Here is a 21,903-nt window from a genome sequence, read left to right as displayed (position 1 = left end):
TTGATAAATGAGTAGCAATATATTTTTACCTTAAAGAACATACTAAGCTAGCAAAAGGAATAAGGGTGTACCATCATCCCAAAACAAAGCAAAACAAAACAAACAAGCAAACGACCAAACCAAACACAACTGAAGTGCTTTCTGAGGTCATCCAGAAAGCTTTTGACAGAGTAGTAAGAAAAGTCTTCTGCACTTCAGTGTAATGCCTTAACAATGAAACCAACCCTACTAATGGGGTTAGAATAAAAATGAATTGGCTACTACATGAAAACACTGCCATTTTACACAAAACTTGTAAAAATGGCTGTTGCTGAGGAAAGAGAACCCTGTCTTCACTCTCAGTTTATGTAGCTCACACACCAGCTGAGAAGAGCACAAAACGGAAACGGAAGGAGTTGTGAAATGATTCATTTCCCTCTTTTTGAAACATTGTATCTTTTAGCATACAATGATACTTTGTACCGTGCAGCTCCAGATAACTGGAGGGAAAAAGCCCAATTCCCACACAATGTAACAGATTTGGCTATTGACAAGATAATCTTTCTTCAAACTATCCCTGCATGTGGAGCAGTATGTCACATACTCTGTCATTTCTCTGGCATGCGGGATTTGCAAGAGTCAGAAATGATGCTCATGTGTAATAGCGAAAAAGAGTCTGTATCCAGTGAGGAAATTTTGCATGGCGGGTCAACCACGAAAGAGCATGCTCTGGTCATGCTGAGTCAATGAGATAGTGGGCCATCAGATGCTAAAATACAAAGAACTAGCTGTTTCTGGAATTCTTCCTTTTTTTGGCATGCTTTACTTAATGTAACAGCTACAAAGAAGCACACGGGGGTTAGCAACATGTCCTTGCATGCAGAAAAAAATGAAATTATGTGCCTAAGAGGAACTGCCTGGAGACACAGTGTCTTCAAAGGAAACTGTATAACCAGAGGTGTTGACAGGAGCACAGAAAGAACCAGCGCTGTTGCATATAGCTGGGTTTACCAAAGAGCAGATGAGTGTTGTCTGCACACAGGACGATCAGGGGTATTAAGCACTAGCGAAGCCTGTTGCTCTTCCAGCTGAGCAAACCAAATTGTGTTTGCTCAGAGCAGGGACATATTAGGAATAAGACAAAACTGTTTTCAGGCTTGCTTCTGGTATCCATACAGGGAAAACTGTTGCTAGATCTTTAGAGGTAACAGTCACAGCAGACAGGCCAGTATGAAAGCCATTGGAAGGAGCAGTTAAATAAGCCTTTTTACACACCTGAAATATGAAAGAGTTCATTTATCAAGGTCACTGGAAAAAGGAGACACTTCCCTCCAACGTGATCTGCTGCTTCTGAGTTTTATGGTGCGGCCTATGCAGTCACTGCTATATGGTTTATAAAGGCTTTAAAGGACAGAACTGATCACTGAGGCAAACTCTGTTTCCTTTTGTGTGCCCTGTCACATGCAAAGAACAATCTTTAGAGCCCAGGATCCCTAGCGTGGCTTATTGAGGGGCTAGGTTTGTGTTAAGGAGGTCGAGCAGCTGAGTTTGTTTCTAGATTCAGTTTTCAAAAGTCTGGGTGTCCTCAAACCAGTTAATGATGGGGGTTTTTTGGCCCATGAGAAAACCAGCTTCAAAGTGAGGCTGTGCCTCCAGAAAAATTAACACTTGGCTTAGGTTTGTGGCATTTTGTTTGGTTTTGGGTTAGCTGTTTCTGTACACACCACCTGAGTGGGATGAAACTGCTACTTTTGTTTTAATTGCACTGAAGTCAGAAGGAGCACTGAAACTTGAACAGGATCTTTCACCAGTATTTCACCATGCTGGTAGGCTTAACTGAGAACTTGGGCCTCTAGAACTGTAAGCCACACTTACAAGGGACAGTACACACCGTAGAGGAGAAACACAAGCGTATATTCATATATCCTGCTGCAGAAAGAGACCACATGTGCTCACCCCACAGTGGCAGTCCCTGACTAAAGCAAAGGCATGCAAGAGTTTCCCAGATGAAGGCACAGCTAGGGGAGGTATGGATGTAAATATACTGTATTTATAATACATCAGACCATGAAGACATTATTGTTTTTCCTGGTTGTTTTTCAATTTCCTTCAGAAGAATCCTCCCCCTCAATGCTCTCTCTCAAGTAGAATGTAAAGTCCCCAGTCTTTGTGGGGCCCACATGATTGCTGAACATTAGGTTACGAGTAAACAGGATACATAATAGTCACTAAAACTTAATTTAAAAAAGTAATCAAATTGCCTGCTGCCCCCCAATGACACATGTTGCTTGAGACCCATCTATTTATTTCTGTAGACACTACTGTGTTATTCTCTGATACAGTGTATCTCATTAGTGTTTCAGACTTGGGAATGTCCTGACCATCCCCACTCACTGCACTAGTTATAAAGAGGCCTTGGGCGTGTGAACTGTATTCCTTCTGAATCAATCATCTAAACTGGAGTACAGCCTCCAAGAGCATGTCTAAGGCACTCCAAGCCCAGAAGTCTAGACTGGAGCTAGTCCCTAGTAAAAGTCCCACAATTAAACTATGCAGATGTACCTGCTGCTGCAACAGTAGAACCCCAGCAGTAGCAATTTTACTCTACAGATAGCCTGCTAATGGACTGTGACGCTTATTATTGTAGACATGCCTTTGCATGTTCTGCTCTGTTCTGCCTTTTTTTAGGTGCAGAAAGCCCAGGACAGGGTAAAACATCCCCAGCAACACTAGGTAACCAAGCCACGTTATGGCTGAGTTGTACTTTGTACTTTAAGGATTTTTTCTCTAGCAACTATGCTAAATAAACAAAAGTCCATTTTGAACCATGAAGTCTGACTCTTCAGGTCTGACTCAGTGTAGTCTGGGTCTTTAACATCTGCAGAGGTGCTGCTGTTTCAAATTTGTTCCATTATCCCATTTCCCATCATAGGACATTTTTCTGAAGTCTACCTTCAGCCTTCCTTTTCTTAGTTTGTGATCCTCACAACCCTTTGTCTTTCCACATTCTCAGCTGGAATAAGCTCCTGCTTCCTTCTTCTGTTAGGTGTTAACCTGAATTTATTTACAGACCATGATCACAGCTTCTGTGGACTAACACATATGCTACATTTTTATATTTACAAAAGCAAATTAAAATGTGTCAGCAGTCCACAAGAGTAGTTCTATTGTTTCATGAATGGCTCCTCAACCGGATCTTTGTGCAAAGGATCATGCATGGCAGTGGCAAAAGCCCAAGGCGGAAATAAGTAAAAGAACTTTTTCCTGCCTGTGTGTAAGGCTGGCCAGAGAATTAGCTGCACCTTGTTTTGGCTGGGTTGAGAGGGTTTATTTTCTTATAAAGATGAGGATTCTCTTTCCAAAACTAACATTTTGTCCGGCAATTTTTAGGCACCTGATTTGCTGTCACAAGCAAATGTTAGGTTAATGAAATTGAATATTCCTAGAGATTTTGCTTATTATGGAACCTTCCATTTCTAGGGTGACTGAATTAACTGGATATGAGCCCCAAGACCTGATAGAAAAAACCCTCTACCACCACGTTCATGGCTGTGATGTGTTCCATTTGCGATACGCTCATCATTTGTGTAAGTAAAAAGAATGCTAGACTGAAATATATGAAGTAGAGTGAGAAGTTTTGCAGAGAGCAAGTGCTATGCTGGAAAGCAGAGAAAGCTTTCCAAATCTTGACTGCAGATAGATTTTCTGAAGTGCTTGGCTGTCACTTAAGGAAACCATTAGTTTTGCAAATAAGCGAGATACTCAACATGCCGGGCTTGGGTAGGGGGATAAAAAGAAAAAATATCTGGCCACTTTTATCTGTCAACTTAAAAGACCTGGGCTCTTTTGAAAATTTGGGCTTGGTTCTGGGTGGTGAACTTCTGAAGGGAAAAAACCAAGAGCGAGTGAGTGAGAGGGGGAAATCTGAGCTATCCTGGCCTCTGTTGTTGCAGCAAAAATTATGCAACAGCTCCCCGTGCCTCTGAAATATGTTATTAATAATCATCCTATGTTTGAAGTGAATTGCAAAACCAAAACTTCCTTAGATTAATATTCATTAATAGCATGTGGGTGAGGTTTGGAGAATGGAGTGTCAGGAAAAAATATTACACATTTAATAATTTCCCATCTTCCAACAGAGACACTAATAATATCTTCAAACATCTGGATCTGGGAAGTAGTTCATTCAGTAGCACATTAATTTGAGAAGCAAATTGAGGGAATAGCTGAACTCTGGATTTGGCTCAGTCTATCGCAGCCCATATGATGCAAAGACGACATCCAAAAACCAATGTCAGTGATTTTTTTTTCCAGATTGCTCCTTTAGGCTGAAAGCAGCCAGAGTCAAATCCTTCTTTTAGGCTCCCTGAAGGAGAAAGTAGTCAGTTCTTCACCTTAATATGGGCTATTCATGAGGATCTGGAATATAAAGGAGGTTGTAGCTGTATTTGGCAAGTCAGTGCTGAAACTCCAAATGCCAAATTCTGCTGATGGCATTGTGTATTACGTCTGGGAAAGCAGAAGCTGGTCTTCACAGCAAGTTCATATTTGCCAGAACACCACTGAATGCTCTGGGCTATTGCAAACTAAAAACTAGAATGACCAGGGTATATAGTAATGTCCTGTTGGGGGCATTCTCTTTGTAGTGTTAATGGCTTCACCTGGACGTGACTGTTGACCTGCATAAAATACCGCTATCTTCACAAGACTATTTAGAATACCTATGTTAACCAGTATAGAAATGATGCGGTTATAACCGCAATCATCTCTGGGGAAGAGTTTTCCATTTTAGAACAGAATGATGACTAATTCTCTGTGTGTGGTAGAAAACTTGTAATTTGGCTGCCAGTTTGATCCATGTACAACTGGAGTTTTAAATAAAGAGACAAACCATGTTTACTGAATTACACCTTCCCCCCAAGAAAATAAACCCTCAACCAAGCAGAATAACTAAAAGCCATTCTCTAGGTACTCTGTCTGAATTACAAAGATAAGTGATTGTAAGTTTAAAAACAAACAGAAAAAAAAATGTGAGCCATATGCATAGAAATTCATGAAAGTTTCAAAGCAAATAAATGCCAAGAAGCACAAAATAAAGGCTATTGCTTGGGCAACAGTGTACAATCATGGTTAGAATACCAAGTAATAGGAATTATTAAAACAGATGTAAAATGTACAAATTTTCTCTGGGGAGCACTGTTCTAACTCCCCCACAATCCATCAGTAAATGTTTGAGGAATGTGAACAGTAAAAGGTTGGCAAGTTTGACATCCCATTCTCTAAAGCAATCTGATGATTAAGTGTCATCTGATGAAGAAATCTGGAGAGAAACATCTTACACCTAATAACGGTATTAAGGGAAGAAAAGAAAAAAAAAAAAGGAAATATAAAAAAGGAAATCCTAAACTAGGGTAAGCAATTGCTTTTTCAAAGAGGAAAAAAATCCTAAACTGAAGACCTGAAACAACTGAACTTTAAGTTGGGCAGTGCAGAGAATAAAACAAAGGAAACAGCAAGGAGAACTAATTAGAAAGGATATAACAAGAACATCAGACCATGAAGAAACTGTAGATGTGAATATTTGCCTAAGGGGTGCTAGTAGCATACAGTGCTTCCTGTTTTAAACATCTGATTAGCTTCCAGATTTATGAAAAAGCTTCTGGTGTTTGAACTAGTGCTATTTATTTCTATAGCACCATCAATATACACAGTGTTTGCTCTGCAACTGGGGAAATGTGTCTACACAAATAATGAGTCCCTGCCTAAGGGTATTGCATCCTAAAAGACAGGATAGAAAATCTGTTCCAGTACGGACAAAATACCCCTCTGTTCCAGTATAGACAAAATATTATTCTGGCCTGGGAGAAGTCACTTCATTTGTACCATTATCTTTCTGCGCGGATGATTTTGTGAATCCCACGTGTTATAACATCATTGCTTTTCCCACATAAACTTTCACAAGAGTCACATCTCAGTGCCTTGGCAAGGCAAGCCCAAGCCCAGTCCCTAGTCCCAGCTTCAGCCACAGCCCCAGCTGATGTCATCATCACACAGTTTTGCTGCTTCCTGGAAGTCAACCTATGTATTTCTAGAACCTATCTTATAGCAGAGCACAGTTTACACTCTGGCTGTGGCATTAAGTTTACTTTTACTTCCCCAGCAATCAGCCTTTCTGACAGAGCTCCACAGGTTTTTAAGAGGGCAGAACTGTAGAAGATTCTGCCTTAGAAGATTCTACGGCACCATCCACTGACCATGTTGCTTGAGGTCTGTGCCGATGACATGCCAGGCTGTGTGTGCCAGGGAAGCTAAACTAGTAACTGCTGCGAGGTTGGAACCAAGAAGTCCATTTCTCTTAGTTGCATCCTTAAATGCAGAACTCCCAGCCACATGTCTGTAAGCCTGATGGAACATTTTAAAATAGCCATCTATGACAAATCAGACGGACCAGCCCAACCAGCCCAGCGCCTTTTTCAGTTTGCCTGCTAAACCAGGAGGGAACCACAGCAGCGGAACACCCAGTTACAAATGGCACATCTAAAAGCCAAGGCTAAAGCCACTGAATCCTCCTCATTTGATTGCAGTGGAGGCCACCAAGAAGTCTTAGCCTGCACAGATCGTCTTGGTAGTGAATTTACCTCACTCCCACTTCTGAGGTTTCCCAATCAGCATCAAACATGGTAATTTAACACAGAGCCAAAGGGAAATTGACCTCATTTACTGTATCAGAAGCACAGCTACTGTCCTCTAGCCAAGGTCAGACTTTCCTCAGATTGCTAAAAATGCAGGAGACATGGAGTCCTCCCCTGTCCCATGAGAAATATTGGTTTATCCATATAATTAGGAAGGAAAGCTGAACACTGTAGTTCTCTGTGGTTTTCACATCTTTTAAAATACTGTCTTAACTGGAGAGCTGAAACAGGGATTTAAAAAAAATCAGTGTGAGAAAGTCAAAACTAATCCCAAAGCACATGGAAGAACTTTGTTATAGCTAGAGATCCATTACAACGTTAATTTACATTTTGGAAGACTGAGTAGCAAGGCATTTTGAATTTGAGGGAAACCTGACCATTAAACTAGCATGAAGACAGTTCTGAAAATCCTAGACCGCATTAAAAAAAAAGTATCTGTTAGATGATCTAGGCCAAAATGTAAGCATTGGTCTATTCACATTATTCACATTACTGCTGTCTATATTTTACTGTTACTGCACTCTCTGATTATTTTTGAAATTACAACTCCCTACTCTCCAAAGTAAGAGCTGAACACAAAAAAAGTCAACCCCAGTGATGACCAATAGCCACATAGTTAATTACCAAACAGTAGACAAATACCAAAAATTATGCACCTTTTAATTCTCAATTTAATATTCAATGTCCTCTTTGTCAGAAAACTCTCCTATGAGTACTATTTATAAAGGCCATATTGTTTCATTTCAAGTTGTCATTTGCTCTACTAGAGTTGGCTTAAAGCAAAAGCTGTTGCTCATTTTCCTTAGTTTGTATCTGCTTCTGCACCAAGCATTTGGATGAAGCCTTGGGTGACATGGTTTAGTGTGAGGTGTCCCTGCCCATGGCAGGGGGGTTGGAACTTGATGATCTTAAAGTCCTTTCCAACCCTAACTATTCTATGATTCTATGATTCTATAATTCTGTGTACTATTAGAGAACAAAATTACAGAGACCTTTGCTAGTAAGTTCAGTCTAATAAAAGCCCTACATTTGCAAGCCCTACATTTGCAAATTAATTACTTCTATATCTTAATTGTTTTGTATAAAGAAATTGCTGCTGTTGATCACCGGTTTTGAATATAGTTTATGTAGCAAGATCAGTCCCTTATTTCCTAATTTAAAATAAATAACTGATTGTATGGAAGAGTAAGAGGAATGTTCCAGGGGCACACAAGAGAAGAACCACCTTTGAAGGCTGGGCATTAGCTGTTAGTGAATCATCAGATAAATGCCTGGCACTGAACCAGAAATATCTGTGGCTAGATTAAATATTTAGACATGCTACACAACCCTTATTATACCATAGCCTTATGCCAAAACATCTTTGTTCAGAGTGAACCCAAATCTGAGTATAGAGGATTATATATTTAGTGAAATCTATCAGATAAGTACTCGCCCCTCTGTCCTTATCTTTATTTGTGTGCTGAAGAACCAAACACCATTATAAATTTACCATTTAAAATCAAACTTCGAAATGTAGAGCTTACGGAGGAAAAAGCATCATATCATAAAATACATTGCAAAATACACAGTCCATTAACCTATGAATGACAAAAGCACTTCCAAACACAGTGGAAAAATTCAAGATTGGTGTATCTCCTTCAAAATACTTTTGCTGCCTTAAACTTTTCTTTTTCAGTTAGAAAACTAGAAACAGTAAGTGTTTTTGCAGTCTAAGCGTAAAGGAGCAGGGTGGCCGTGAAAAGAAGGAAGACAAACCTTTATAGTTTAAGGCATACTATTAGTGAAAAATAACGTTACCTTGTGAAAGGGGCAGGACTGGTGTCTTTGCAAGGGTGTTATTTAAAGTTTGGTGGGAGAACAAGGAGATTTAAGGGAGGGAAATGAGAGACAAAAGTCCCTTCCTTGCAGATAAATCTCTCCAGGAAGTGGTCACAAAGCAAAGCAATAAGAAATGCTTTTTTGTGTTGTACTCACAGTGTTGGTGAAAGGCCAAGTCACAACCAAGTACTATCGACTACTGTCCAAGCATGGAGGCTGGGTTTGGGTACAGAGCTATGCTACTATCGTGCATAACAGCCGTTCATCACGGCCTCACTGCATAGTGAGTGTCAATTATGTCCTTACGTAAGTCAAAATACTTTGTACCATTACGTGCTATCAGTAATAGATTAATTTTGTGTGTTATCAGTAATTGATTCATTTTGTGTGTTACCTGTAATTGATTCATTACTAATTAAATCCTTTAAGTTTGCTTTACTTGTGTATCATTCTGTGCTTGCATATTAGAGCCACTTTCTTCTTCTCATATCTTCCCTCTTTTAGTTACATTGAGCTAAAAAGAGCTAGTATTCCTGATGATTATCTCATACACCATATGCTTGAATGTAATCCTACTTGTAGCTGTTTGCATTAGATCTGGGCCCCAGTTCTGTAATTGGTGTCAGAGCTGCTCTGAGGCTGTCCAGACACAGTGACAGCTACTGCTACGCAGCAGAGATTACAACGTCAAGTCTGGGAGACAGAGATAGGTTAGGAAGGGACATTTGAATCACTGAGGATTCCCTCACTTGCCTTGGGTTTCACAGATACTGAGTGTAAAACTACACACAGTGGCGAGTAGCTCCCACTGAGCTTGTGAAAGTACAGCTCTTTGGACCTGCAGTTTATGAATTCTAGCTCAAGTCATGAAGGTGTTACAAAATTCCTATCCTGATATAAACCTGTGAGAGACAGAAATCTATACGGAATGAGAGAGATGAGTAATAGTGAAACAGGCTGTGACTGAAAAGACTACTTTGGGAGGGGGAAGAAAAACAGGGCTAGTGGGCACCCCTTGTGTTGAATAGTGTAAAAAAGCAGAGAGCTGTACACTCTTCTTTTTACTAGGCTGGTTAATTTCTTATCTGGACTGAAAGTAAGATATGTTTGCATGATATATGTGGTAGGGTCATGTGTGTTTGCATACTGCAATGTTGTCTCTGATAACCTGACTTTGGGGAGTCAATGTGTATAAGTTGAGAACCCATAGGGTGTTTCCTTAAACTCAGCCCTAGACACACTGGCAAATGCTGCCCTCATATCTGTACAGATGTGAGAGCCAGCAACATGAGGGAAAGACATAGCCCTGCAACGGGCTTGAGTCCCAAGAGCTGAGGCAAGTGATTTGACTAAAAAGGAGGACACAGTACAAGGGATAGAATGGCGTATTCTTGAGTTGAATTTACTTCCAGGTTATTCCCCCATTAAAAATTGATGGAAATGAGTTCTAGATAGAAATTAAGAGAGAAGTAGGGAGTTTTACTAGTTATCCTTTCAAAAATACGCTCCACTGTTGCTATTGACAAAACCAGGGAAGACCATTTAAACAGCAGAACTGTATCAAATAAAATTTCCAAAATACTATCCACAGTCTGTTCTTGATTTTTTAGCCCCTTTTGTACAAAAAATCTGCCCTGTCTGTGGGGCAGAAAAAAAATGAACAGAACAGAGCAGAAATGAAGGTCTAGAAACTATCAGAAAAATGACATTGTACCTCATGTGATCTAGTTACAAGCACATTGTGCTGACAGGAGAGGAGCATGGCTCCTTTTCATTTTCTCGGGGATAATTGTAAGAGCCAGAGCAGAGACCAATTCCTGATTATGTAGTAGACAGATGAATTGATCTGTGTCTCTCCATTAGCTGACATGGCTGTGATTTCAAACTGCAGGGTGCCACCAATAGCTGAGAAGTTGGCATAGCTTAGATTCAGAGAGTGGAGACATTTAGTACAAAGATGTTAATGTGGCTCCCAGTGGAACGTTTCTGATAGACTTGTGTGGAGATGGCCTCAGACCATAAGATCCACTGCCTGCTGGCATCCCCAAGCTCGCACTGCAGACTCAGTGAAAATCTTTGAAGAATCAAAATGAAAATGCTGTGAAATCTAACATGTATTTTCAAAGGAGTTATTTTGGAATTGTGCTATGTTTGAGTACGTAATTTATTCGACTGTTCTTTTACAGAGATATTGAGTTTAAGGAACTTCAGTTGTCACTGGACCAGGCTACCATTTCTAAATCACAGTTTTCATGCAGAAACTCAGTATCTACCTCGCAGGAAACAAGGAAAATAGTGAAACCCAAAAGTAATAAAATGAAAGCAAAACTCAGAACAACGCCTTACCCACAACAGGTAACTTTTCAGCAATATTTCTTACCAATTCTTGTTGTAGAGTGCTTGAGGGAGGATAGACATCATCCAGAACTGAACTTACTGTATGAACTGACTATAGTATGCTCTGCCACAAGAACTCCCTTGTAGGCTGTAATGCAATTAGACTCTTTTGTTCTTGGGGTGGACAGCACATGTAGTACAAACCAATGCTGGCAAGTGATACAAACAAAAACTTTTGGATATAGAGTATGTAAAGTACTTCAAAACCAATGTGCTTTCTTGGTAAAAAGAAGAAAAACATATACTAAGAATAGCTGTGTTGTGAAACTGCTGCTGTAGAATGCATCTCATTCACTGTTGATATGCAAAGTTCTTAGTGTCACATAGGTACTAGCAGTTTCCTTATGCTGGAGAACGTGTTAAGAATGAATCCTAGCAAACAGAGCATTGAGTGGGATTTGGGATATCTCTCTGTCTATGGATGAGCTAGAACCAGACATGAAAGGAAACGGTGGAGATTGTCCATAAAATGAGACTGACACCCACCATGAGGTATTCTGAGACTTTGCAAAGAACGTTGACAGAAGGGGCTACTATTACCTTAAACTAGCAGTGAGTGCAGCTAGTACATATACTGCATTCAAAATAGCGAGAGCCCAAAAAGCATTTGAAGCCTGGAGAGGAGGGTGGAAGAGAGTGGGAAAACTACTGTGATAGAAGCTGATCTGAAGGACAGGGTTTGTGTTCCTATCATTCTAAATCTTGTCATGCCAACATATGCAAAATCATATTCGTGGTCTGCTACTCCATAAATCAGAGATTTCCTGTGCTTTGTGACAAACTTCTACCCACTAGCATTTACAAATGCCTGCACTTCATAGCTAAATGCAACTGACAAAACTATCAAATAAACCCTTAAAATTAGGATGAAAAAATAGTTTGTTTTTTTTTTTTTTTGTTCTTATGTTAAGTGCAAGTAGTTATCATGATGACAAAGATCTTCAAATGCACTGGTAAGCCAGTCCCTTTAGCCAGTGAGATGGGAGCTCAAGGAGGCCCAGCTCTGGCTGCCTGTATGATATGTTATGCAGTTTCATATTAAAGCTAGTCATTTAACTCTCTTCCCCTCCTTTTTGTATTTCTTCCCCAGCAATACAGCTCATTCCAAACAGACAAACTGGAATGCAGCCAGGTGGGAAACTGGCGATCCAGCCCTGCAGTGAATGCTGCCACCATTCAAGAACAAAACTTCCATTCAGAAAACAGTGAACTTTTATATGCCCCGTCATATAGCTTGCCTTTCTCTTACCATTATGGACACTTCCCTGTAGATTCTCATGTCTTCAGTAGCAAAAAGCAAATGCTGCCTTCAAAGTTTGGGCAGTCTCAAGGAGCACCTTGTGAAGTGGCTCGATTTTTCTTGAGTACGCTGCAGACAAATGGAGAATGCCAGTGGCATTATGCCAACTCCTTGGTACCCAACAGCCAGTCACCATCCAAAAATCTTCCTGATCAGCCAGTGAACATCATCCGACATAACCTTGCACAGAGTTATGAAGGTGGGTGTCACTTTAAAAAAAGAAAATAAAAAAAGAAAAGCTGTGGGTGTCTGGGGAAGATCTGTAATTGTAGTTTGGAAACAAGAATTACAAAGTGTTTAGGAAATATGGAAAATCAGAAACAGCAAAGTGTTACAACCACTATGTTTATAGTATTTATATCCCTCTTCCAATTGCCATCAGCACTTGATTAGGAATATTATCAAGGCATCAGTTGCAAAAATGTAATCACCAGAATCACTTTTAGAATAGGGCAGAAATAACACCTCCTTTAATATCAGCACAGTTTATCTTTGTGTTTGCACTATCAGTCAGTTATTCAGTGCAATTGCTCCAGTAAGCCATCTGAAGTCAGAAAGAAACAAATATACTTCAGATCCTATACAGACTTTAAAATAAATGTGATCTATTACTATAAAAACTGAAGGCTGTCCTTTCTGAGTATGAAGCCATTTTGTCTGTCTTTACCTTATAGTTACTCCAGTGAATAAGTAAAATGCACTGTCTTCTGCTTTATTCAAAAATGTCTTCAGTGTTCCTCCCCATCCAACTGCATTTTCACTCATGCAGATGGTCAGCTCAAATACTTTGAAGGAAGCACTAAAGACACTGGCTTCTCTGAGATGACAACCTATAAGAAATAACCTTGCAAAGCCAACTTAACATAAGCAAGCTTAAGATACACTCTAATCTTTAGATCTCATATACCTTAAATCTATCTGCATACACCATTTTGATTAGTTAAAAAATCATCGATGAGGACTAAGTGGTTGACATATTGTTGCAAAGTTTGATGGAAACACTCCTAGCCTCATTGAGGATGGGATGGAAGTAGTAGTGGAAATTTAAAATAAAAATGATAGAAAAGACAGGCTCAAGATTCCTGAGCACCAGAAACACACCAGAAACAAGCATTTATTCACTTAGAGACATGACATCCTGGACCTGAAGGTGATATCTGCCCATGTTAAAAGATGAGCTTGCTACATCAGACAGAAAATGGTATCAGACATTGAATGTGTCTCCCACAGAGGAGCAAATAACTTCTGCCCAGGGCTTTGTCCTTCACAGGACCATTCAGCCTCACCTGGCTGATTGACCTCACCTCACTGGCTGTAGCGTTCTATTTTACTGTTCTGTGTTTAGGTTTAAAATGAGCAAGACTGAAGCTCTTCTTACAGCCTAGGGCAGGTTAAGTGCTTTCCTTGAGCTTATGGTCCTCTGATGTGCTGGCTTTCTTCTGTCGCTGTTGTGGACTGGGTGTGAAAAGGAGTAGCTTTAGTCCAAAAATAAGAAATGGTTTTGTTCGTTCTAAAGATGCTGTATCTTTGTGGAAAAGAAGAAAAGGCTGTATCTTTTGAGAAAATGTATAAAGACTGCAGTAAATCCTGCAGCTCCCCAGAAAGCCTGCAGGAGCAAAGCTATCCTAGGTGTACAGAAATCAGCCCAGCTTTTCTTCTCTGCTTCTAGACTAACATATGCCATGAGACTGACCAAGAAAGTAGATCCACCCCTAGCTGGTCAGAGGGTGCCATCAGATACACTGAGAATGGATGTGGAAAGAACAGCCTGTTCAGAGAACAGTCTGTGAAATTGATTGTGGCCATAATACTTGCCAGAAAACCCCAGTGAGCTTAGCAGCAGACATGCAGTTTACTGTTGGTTGGTTGGTATGGGCAGATAACTCCTAGTAAACATAAAGCCAGAAGGATTCCACAGGAACACTGTTAAATATGTTAGGGTAAAAAAAAAATCCTAACAAAAACCTGCAAGCAACTAATATTTTTCAATTTCCTCATGAACAGGAAAATAGAGCTGTGATGCCAGTAGTTCTTACCTCTGGTTCTACTTCTACATAGATTTCGTTGCTTAGGTTGTAATATGTGGGTTCTCTTTACAGTACAAATGTAATGGATCCTTTTATGATTTTATAATGATCATGAGATCATTAAAATGAAATGTTTTAATAGGTCTTTACCTATTGGACATTTGATGAAAAATGACTTGGTACAATTAATTCTCTATAAACGCACTTAAAATGTACTGTTTTGGAAGGAAAAATGAATATGGTCAAACACAAGCCTGGTCAGAGGTCGTTGCTTGAGTTCACACAATGTTACAAGAAGGGAAATTAAAATGGAACTTCCACTGCAAAGAGGATTTATACCTAATTGTTCCAGAGTTTGTTTCCTTCTGAGGTAGAACTAACCCTGTTGAACTTCTGCTGAGGCTGGTGTCAGGGAGAAATCCAAACCTTTGGAAGCGACTTTTTGCTTTGAATTGAAAGGGGCATCTGATCTTCCTAACATTGTCAACTGCTGCTTTTTCCAGTGGTTCACTGAAAAACTGACAGCCAGTAAGCTTCAAAGCAGAGTGGATCTGCTTAGCGTCATTATCTTCAATCCAAAGGCAATGCCAAGTATGACATCTGGCAACCGGGTTGGATGTAAGGGCTATTCCACATCACATGCATAGAAGCATCTGCCAAAAATGCCGTAGGCCAGAGACATTTTTCTCTATGGAAAATAGCTTCTTTTGGAGAGATCAGAGATTTTAAGATGATCATGCCAAGCCGTCAAAGCTCTGGAAAAGCACGTAGCAGATAAAATTGCCTGCAAATCAGATGCTGCTGCCTCAGAATCTGGTTTTGAAGCTTCTTCCACTTCTTTCCAGCTGGCCTAGTCATCAGAAAAGAAACACACTTCAGAGAAGGCAACCATATTCTTAGCCGGGGAAGTTTCCTTTGTACAATTGATGGATACATTACTACAGTACCCACTTCTCATCAAGTTATGCTGTGGGCCAGTCTGTACTATCTGTGTGAAGCTTGGTGCTGCTAATCACGCCAAAGCTCAGGAAATTATGAAGAATACTAAGAAAATCTGTGAAAAAGCCCTGGTCTATTTTCCTCCCCCAGACCAAGTCCACAGGTTCAGCTAGTGACTACCAGAAGAAATACATGACATCTTCTTTGAAAAGAACACTCTGCTAGAGACAAAGAGGTCTTGAAGATCATGTTGCCTTACCATTGTTTTTGGAGGGACAATAATGGGGAACGTAATAATTGCAACACCAGCTCACGCCTCACCTGATTTTAAATTAGAATTCAGACCAGCACAAAGCACAGATATTGAGCTAATCTAAAGAAAGTGTTATTCATGGGCATGGACAGTATTGAGACCTGTTGTATCTTTACCTTGTTTGACACAGAGGAATATCTACATGCCTTTGTGACACAGGAGTGCATGACCTGAGCAGTACAGCTGTTCCGCTCGTTGGTCTTCAGCAAAACTCAGAGCGACTGGGTAATTGCTCCCTCTTCGCTAGTCACTCTTGTACAAAGAATTAAGAAATATAGGCTACATGTCAGCATTCAAGTGTTGGCATATTGTCTTTTCAAAACATACAGTAATTGTCAGATTAACTCTTCTGCAATAAGCGTAGATGATAAAGCCCAAGAAAAAAATATGCAAGACAAAACATGCATGAAGAGGGCTTCAGCTGTATCCTAAAAACAGACAATGGTTTTCACAGCCAGGATGCAAAACTCTGCTGATAAGGACTGCACACATTTCACATAACAATCAGTGCTGAGGACCAGTCTTCCTTTGCTTTAACTTGGTTCCAAGATGCTTTTCTTTCATTTGTACTGAAATTACATCCAATAAGAGAACAAGGAGCAGCTCTGCCTATTAGTGTCTTGGTGCAGAGAGGCATGTCTGTGAATGAAATACTTTTTCTGCAAACATCTCTTCCCATTGAGCATCATCTGATCTTTGACTGCACTGTTTAAAAGTGAGGAGGGAATGCTCCTCACTGCACACTATGTTTGGCAGAGGAAAGCTCACCCTAGTATACTGTAACTATGAATAGACATGTTTTAGACAAAGACCAATACCTGCTAGAGTAGCTTTCCTGTTCCCACTTGGTTGGATGCTGAAATCTAAGCAGGCTGACAGGTGATGGGGCTCTTATCTCCAGGTTTTCCCTCAACTTGCCCAAGCTGTACTTTGCATGCCAAGCAGGAAAGCAAAGCTACTTGGCAAGAATTAATGAAGTCATGATGCCTGAAGGACTCAATTTGTGGTTGCTGTTGCAGTTGCAGGCTGCTCTGAATGAAGTGTAAATTAGTATAAAAGGCCTTCTAGAAATGTGCAGTGTATCTACCTTACTTGGTGTGGCTGAGCTGCTCTGGAAGAAGAGTGGTCCAGAAAGCAACCCAAATTAATGCATTGACTTCAAGGATCGTAAAGCATTTCCAGTACTGGAGAAGTGCAGAATGCATGGGATCCCCATGCACCTGCTGAGGCAGGTACTCTGGCAACTGCCCATGTACCAGACGGATGGAAGCAATCCTGGAGTGCTGCCTTTCTACAGCAATACAAAGAGCTGGTCAGCTTTCTAGCAATTTCTGTATGAAAAGCTCAGCAGCAGGAGTCTGTTACAGGGCATCCTTGGGTTTTTGTCTGCAAAGAAAGACACAGGCAGATTTAAGTCTAGCTCCAGCAACTGTTCTGAATGTGAGTGGACAGAAATGACTATGCTCTGTTGCACTGCAGACACAACTTGGTTATCTGTCTGGTCTAACTCCACAAATGTGCTGACAACCTTAATGGAAGCCTGCAAACAATTAACCAGATGCTTACCTTCTTCCTCAACAGAAGAGATGAAAACCAGTTTTGAGAAACAGGATAGAACGAAATAGATAGTATCCTGTAAATCTCCCAAGTGTGCAAATTACTTCTTGGTACCAAGAAGGCAGACAGCAGCCCAGCAGAATTTGAGAATGTAAAAATGAAGATAACAGGACAGGGGCCAACTGGTTGCTGTGATACTGCAGCTTCTTACAAGTCTGGGCTCTAAAAATGGAAAAGCAGAATCTTTTGTTCAGAGATTGGAGAAGGGCCATAAAGCAACAACACTCTGTGCTGCAGTAAGAGAACAAACCCATCACTCCTGTGGATGTCTCAACAGGGAAAAACACTAAGATCAGTATACCAGATTAGTTAAGCCATAATAGTTATATGGCAGTAGCTCTCAGCATGCATACTTATTTCACAGTAAAAATGCCAAATACAGAGTTAAAATTATAGCAATGTAATTACACTGGTAAAATTTCCAAGCTACACTCAAGTATGTGGCTGAACCCCTGTTTTGATTTGTGATCTATGGAGGCCATTTTTCAACAGCTGATGAGAATTCAGTTTACTTAGGACTGCATGTACTTATTGGTACAAAACGCATACATGGAAATTAAAAAGAATAACTTGAAGGGTTGTTGTTTCTAGGAGGGTGGTGGGTTGATCAAGAAGAAATTGGATCCAGATTCCTGTTTAAATTCTGGTGTTAATTATGTGGTGTGACTCCCTCTGAAATTGATGAAGCTTTGCATATAAAAATGGTACAATTGAGCTATTTCTGCTTCCTCTGTTATACACGAAGGCTTCGCCAGTCTCGTATAGCACAGGGAATATTTAATTATTAGCAGCTACAGTTATATCAGCAACCACTACAGGGCACCTACAAAACTTTTCAGATGTTGAATAAATTTTTTAGAAAAACAGAAAATGCCTTTTACAAAAGGCACTTTGGTGTCCAGGGATTTCAGCGAGCATAGCACAGAACAGAGTTTAGGTTTAATGTGAGAAATTTGCTAAGTAAGTGCCTCATTTAACCTCTAACATAAAACTTTCAAATATGCCTTGCAGGAGCAGTATAACTGCCAAACTGTTCATACAAGACAGTGCACAAAAAATACTGCTCACCTAACTTTAGCCATATTGTACAGGAGTAAACCAGTGGCTTTCTCCCTTGCCATTTGCAGATAGGAGTGTACAAAATGGAAAAGCTGGGTAAACCAAGCTGAAAATGATAAAAATAATTCAAATTGTTTCAAGAGTTCAGCTACCATGCAGAAGCATAAGAGAAAACTAAGATTACTCAATAGATTTTAGAGAACAAGCCTGAATAGAAATCCTAGATTCACACTCACTTGAAAATTTAAGAATCTAGCTTCTGATTTTCCATGCATACCCAGCTCAGCACTCCACATTCACACAGACATTCTCAGTGTATGTTGTAAATTAGAATTATATTATACATATAGCTTTATTGCATGATAGTTCCTTAAAAGGAGAGATACAGCATTACTCAAGAAGTATTTGTGTTGCTTTTCAATAGGTGATTTTCTTGTCTGATGATAGTTTTTCAAAGAGAAAAAGGAAAGGCTTTTTAACATGACACACTCTAGATATTGGATACATCACATATACATGTCACGAATTAGATACTGACACAGCAGCACTTAACACTGCGCACTCTCTTCTTTCCTTACAAGGAAAGAATCCGATACACTTCCAAAGTGACAGGAAGAATAAATTCAGTTTTACACTAACCACCATTGACATGTAATTAATGCTACCCATCTTTTGGTAAATCATTTGATAAATCTCTGAAAAAAGCTTACTTAAGGTCAAGATTTTTGATAGCAGGTGACATTTCCAAACACTTCTTTGGTTTAATTTCCCTTATTTAACTATGTTAATAATGATAGTTATTTATAATTATTTAGTCAAATAAACAAATGGGCATGTCACATGGAAAACCTTTTTGGAATTGATAAGCACTATTGGCATTTCTGAATGGGTTGGTTTTGGGGGTTTGGTGCTGGGTTTGTTTTCTTTTCAACTTTTCAGCACTGTCTTAAGGAGACTTACTCAAAGCCACTGAAGCAAGTGGGAAGTCTCTGGCATCTTCCTTGGGGCTTGGATCCAGCCCAAACCAAATGGGTATTACCATTCAGTTATAAAAAGTGTTAGAGTCTAACTATTATATGAGCTCACTGTCAGTAATTAACATGTTTTCTCTTTCCTGCAAGTGCCCATATCAAACAGAAGATACAGCCAAGAAGCTCTATCTGACAACTTTACAAGCTGTGCAGCACCCATGCCAGGCAGCAGATACAAAGAAGAGATTTACGATTCTGGCATCATGAAACCCAGCAAAATAGACACCAGGATGCAGCCACCTCACCACCTCATTAAAGAAGAAAACAAATTAGCTTTTAACAGAGACCTGCAAGAAAAAATGAGCATTAACGAAAGTTCTTTTTCAAACGCAATAGCCAACTCCTTGCTGCCAAAATCAGAATGTTTCCAGTCTAAAGCTATAGGACAGTTAAGTCAGCTCCTGCCAATGCCCTCAGTATATGAGCAAACAAGAAGGATTTGTATGAAAGAACCCAAGTATGGGCACATTAGTCACCATTCTACAAATCTAGATGAACTGGACAATGATGAGAGAATGACTGCAAAGCTTGATCATGACTCTGAAAGTGAACGCGTGATGGATGTGAGACCCTCTGGACAAGTTCCATTCGTGCTTCTAAATTATCACCATGTTTTAGCAAAACATGGTACATTTCAAACTTCATCATGTACAGCAACAGGACACGGAGAAAATTATGGATACAATTCCGAGGAAGTAAATACATTTATTTACAAAAACCAAAGCCCCTCATCAGCTTCTTCTCCAGAAACCCACAAGGAAACTGCACTACCCCATTATATTGGAACTTCGGTAATAATAGCCAATGGAAGGTGACAGTAATAGAGGAATACTTACATTTTACTGAGAAGCCAAACTGCAATGATTTGCAAAAAGCATGAGAAAACATTTGGTTACAAAATGGTTACATTTACTGAGCATAGCTGAAGGTCAACGAGGGACAGACTCGTGTTTTCCTGGCAAGCCACAGTGTAACAGTACCTTCAAGGTCAGGAAAAAACCCTACGTCTAGCTTCCATGCTTCATTGTCACAGATAAACTCGAGTGCCAGTGAGAAGACAGACATGTTACAGATCTTATTTTTGTTATTTTATAGTGTGCAACAAAATTAAATGATAGGTGTTACACGCAGAGATTTATATAAAGAACACTTCTTCCTTAACCCCTCCTTCTCAAAATACATTCAGGATTTTTTTATCATTGTCATAAACATTACATTCTAGTTTAGGTACTTTCAACAAATGGTGTGAAACTTGACATCAACTCTCCACCTATGTGTTAAACACCCTGACGAATTAACTTTGTTTAAAGAGTAGTGATTTTCAGTATCTGTACTACAATTGTACTAAGTACAGAACAGAACTCAGTTTCGAGCAAGTTTATTTATTAATTATCCAAAAGTTTTTAAACTAATAAAATCTGAATTTATTTAACATGGATTTCACCAATCTCAGATTGTTACCACCACCATTTACCTTGACAAGGAATGCTATGACAAATTAATACATACAAAGATACCTATTAAAGGGTTACAGGTCTTGTCATGACAAATTGGGACAAATCATGTAGCAAGAACTAAACGCTATTCCCCATAAAATGTTGTAATAAGAAACTTTCAAAATGTGTGTTTCACTGAGTGTTCTGGGAGAATGCTGTGCAGATTTTCAGACCAGGTAGTCAAAAAGTCCTGATAATAGCACCAGAAATGTTTTGTTTATAGTCAAGGGAATAATGAGCATTTATGCTTTATTTTAAACTTACCAGTAGAGTAGACTTCTGAAGTTTGCAAGGTTCGGCTTCTAACACACTGAGCTTCCTTAGGCGTAAATTTCGTTGTCAGCACAAAGGTGAGATTAATATTTGACTGATTCATGCACTTCACAAATAATGCCAGCGGACAGTCTGAATTTGGAAGGCCGAAAGTTACTACACAGCCACAAAACCCAAAGCTGCAGTTGAAGCAAAGCAGGGCCAGAGCACACTGGGACTTGGGACTGAGCACTCTGCAAGTCTCTGTTTGTGTTCATAAACCACAGTGGGAGAGAATCGTACAGCACACATTGACATTTCATCCAGCCTGCTAGGAATAGATTCCCCCCTTTTTACTTCTTTGTAAAGTTTACAAGTACATATGGGACATATGGATCCATCAGTTCACAAGTGACAACAGTCAGCAGGTTCTGTTTTTCAGTCGCTTCATCAAACATTGTGTGCTCCTGATAACGCAATGAATGGCTCCCTAAATCAGGCTGTAAATACCAACAATAAAGGTTGCTGTAGATGCAGGTCAGTTTTACTTAGCTGGTTCTTGGCCCAGTTCAAGGCTAATTTACACTTTTAAATCTTTCTCTCTTTTGTCAGACTCTCTCTAAAGAGACCTCCACTGAGGAAAAAGCTTACCTGTCTAGTGCAATACAGAAAAGCATTTGCTCAAGGATTGCATGTTGTCAGAATGTATGTATGCATGTAATCAAATACACACCTCTAAAAATCATGTTCTCCCTCTTTTATATGCAGCAATAATACCACGATATCTCCAACTATATATGAATATTAATTGCTATGAGTACGCAAAAATACTTTTAAGACATATGTTTGAAATTACCATTTTCAGTATTTGTATTGCTTCCTATTAAAATGTTAACAGAGAAGGCTCTATTATCAAGTTCAATTGATGTTCACTTGGAAGTTCAGTTGTGTGAATTTTTCATGTGCTGAAGAAAATGCCT

General features: G+C 39.6%; 1 protein-coding gene across 2 annotated transcripts in view; it reads left to right on the top strand.

Moving 5' to 3' along the window:
• SIM2 (SIM bHLH transcription factor 2) overlaps nt 1-20,337 on the top strand; it is a 58,191-nt gene extending 37,854 nt beyond the window's left edge. For both annotated transcript variants that reach the window (XM_057410071.1, XM_057410070.1), the window contains 5 exons: nt 3,460-3,566; nt 8,651-8,798; nt 10,679-10,847; nt 11,980-12,388; nt 19,266-20,337. In XM_057410071.1, the coding sequence (XP_057266054.1) occupies nt 3,460-3,566; nt 8,651-8,798; nt 10,679-10,847; nt 11,980-12,388; nt 19,266-19,990 (1,558 nt within the window). In that variant the 3' untranslated portion in view covers nt 19,991-20,337. The remainder of the gene's footprint in view (nt 1-3,459; nt 3,567-8,650; nt 8,799-10,678; nt 10,848-11,979; nt 12,389-19,265) is intronic.
• Nucleotides 20,338-21,903: the final 1,566 nt, after the last annotated feature.

The sequence above is a fragment of the Pezoporus wallicus genome, unplaced genomic scaffold, assembly GCF_028554395.1.
Source record: "Pezoporus wallicus isolate ANWC-B61680 ecotype Strahan unplaced genomic scaffold, APGP_CSIRO_Pwel_v1 contig_7011, whole genome shotgun sequence".
Classification (NCBI taxonomy): domain Eukaryota; kingdom Metazoa; phylum Chordata; class Aves; order Psittaciformes; family Psittacidae; genus Pezoporus; species Pezoporus wallicus.
The sequence above is the reverse complement of the archived record's forward strand: the minus strand, read 5'-3'. Positions and strand labels throughout refer to the sequence as shown.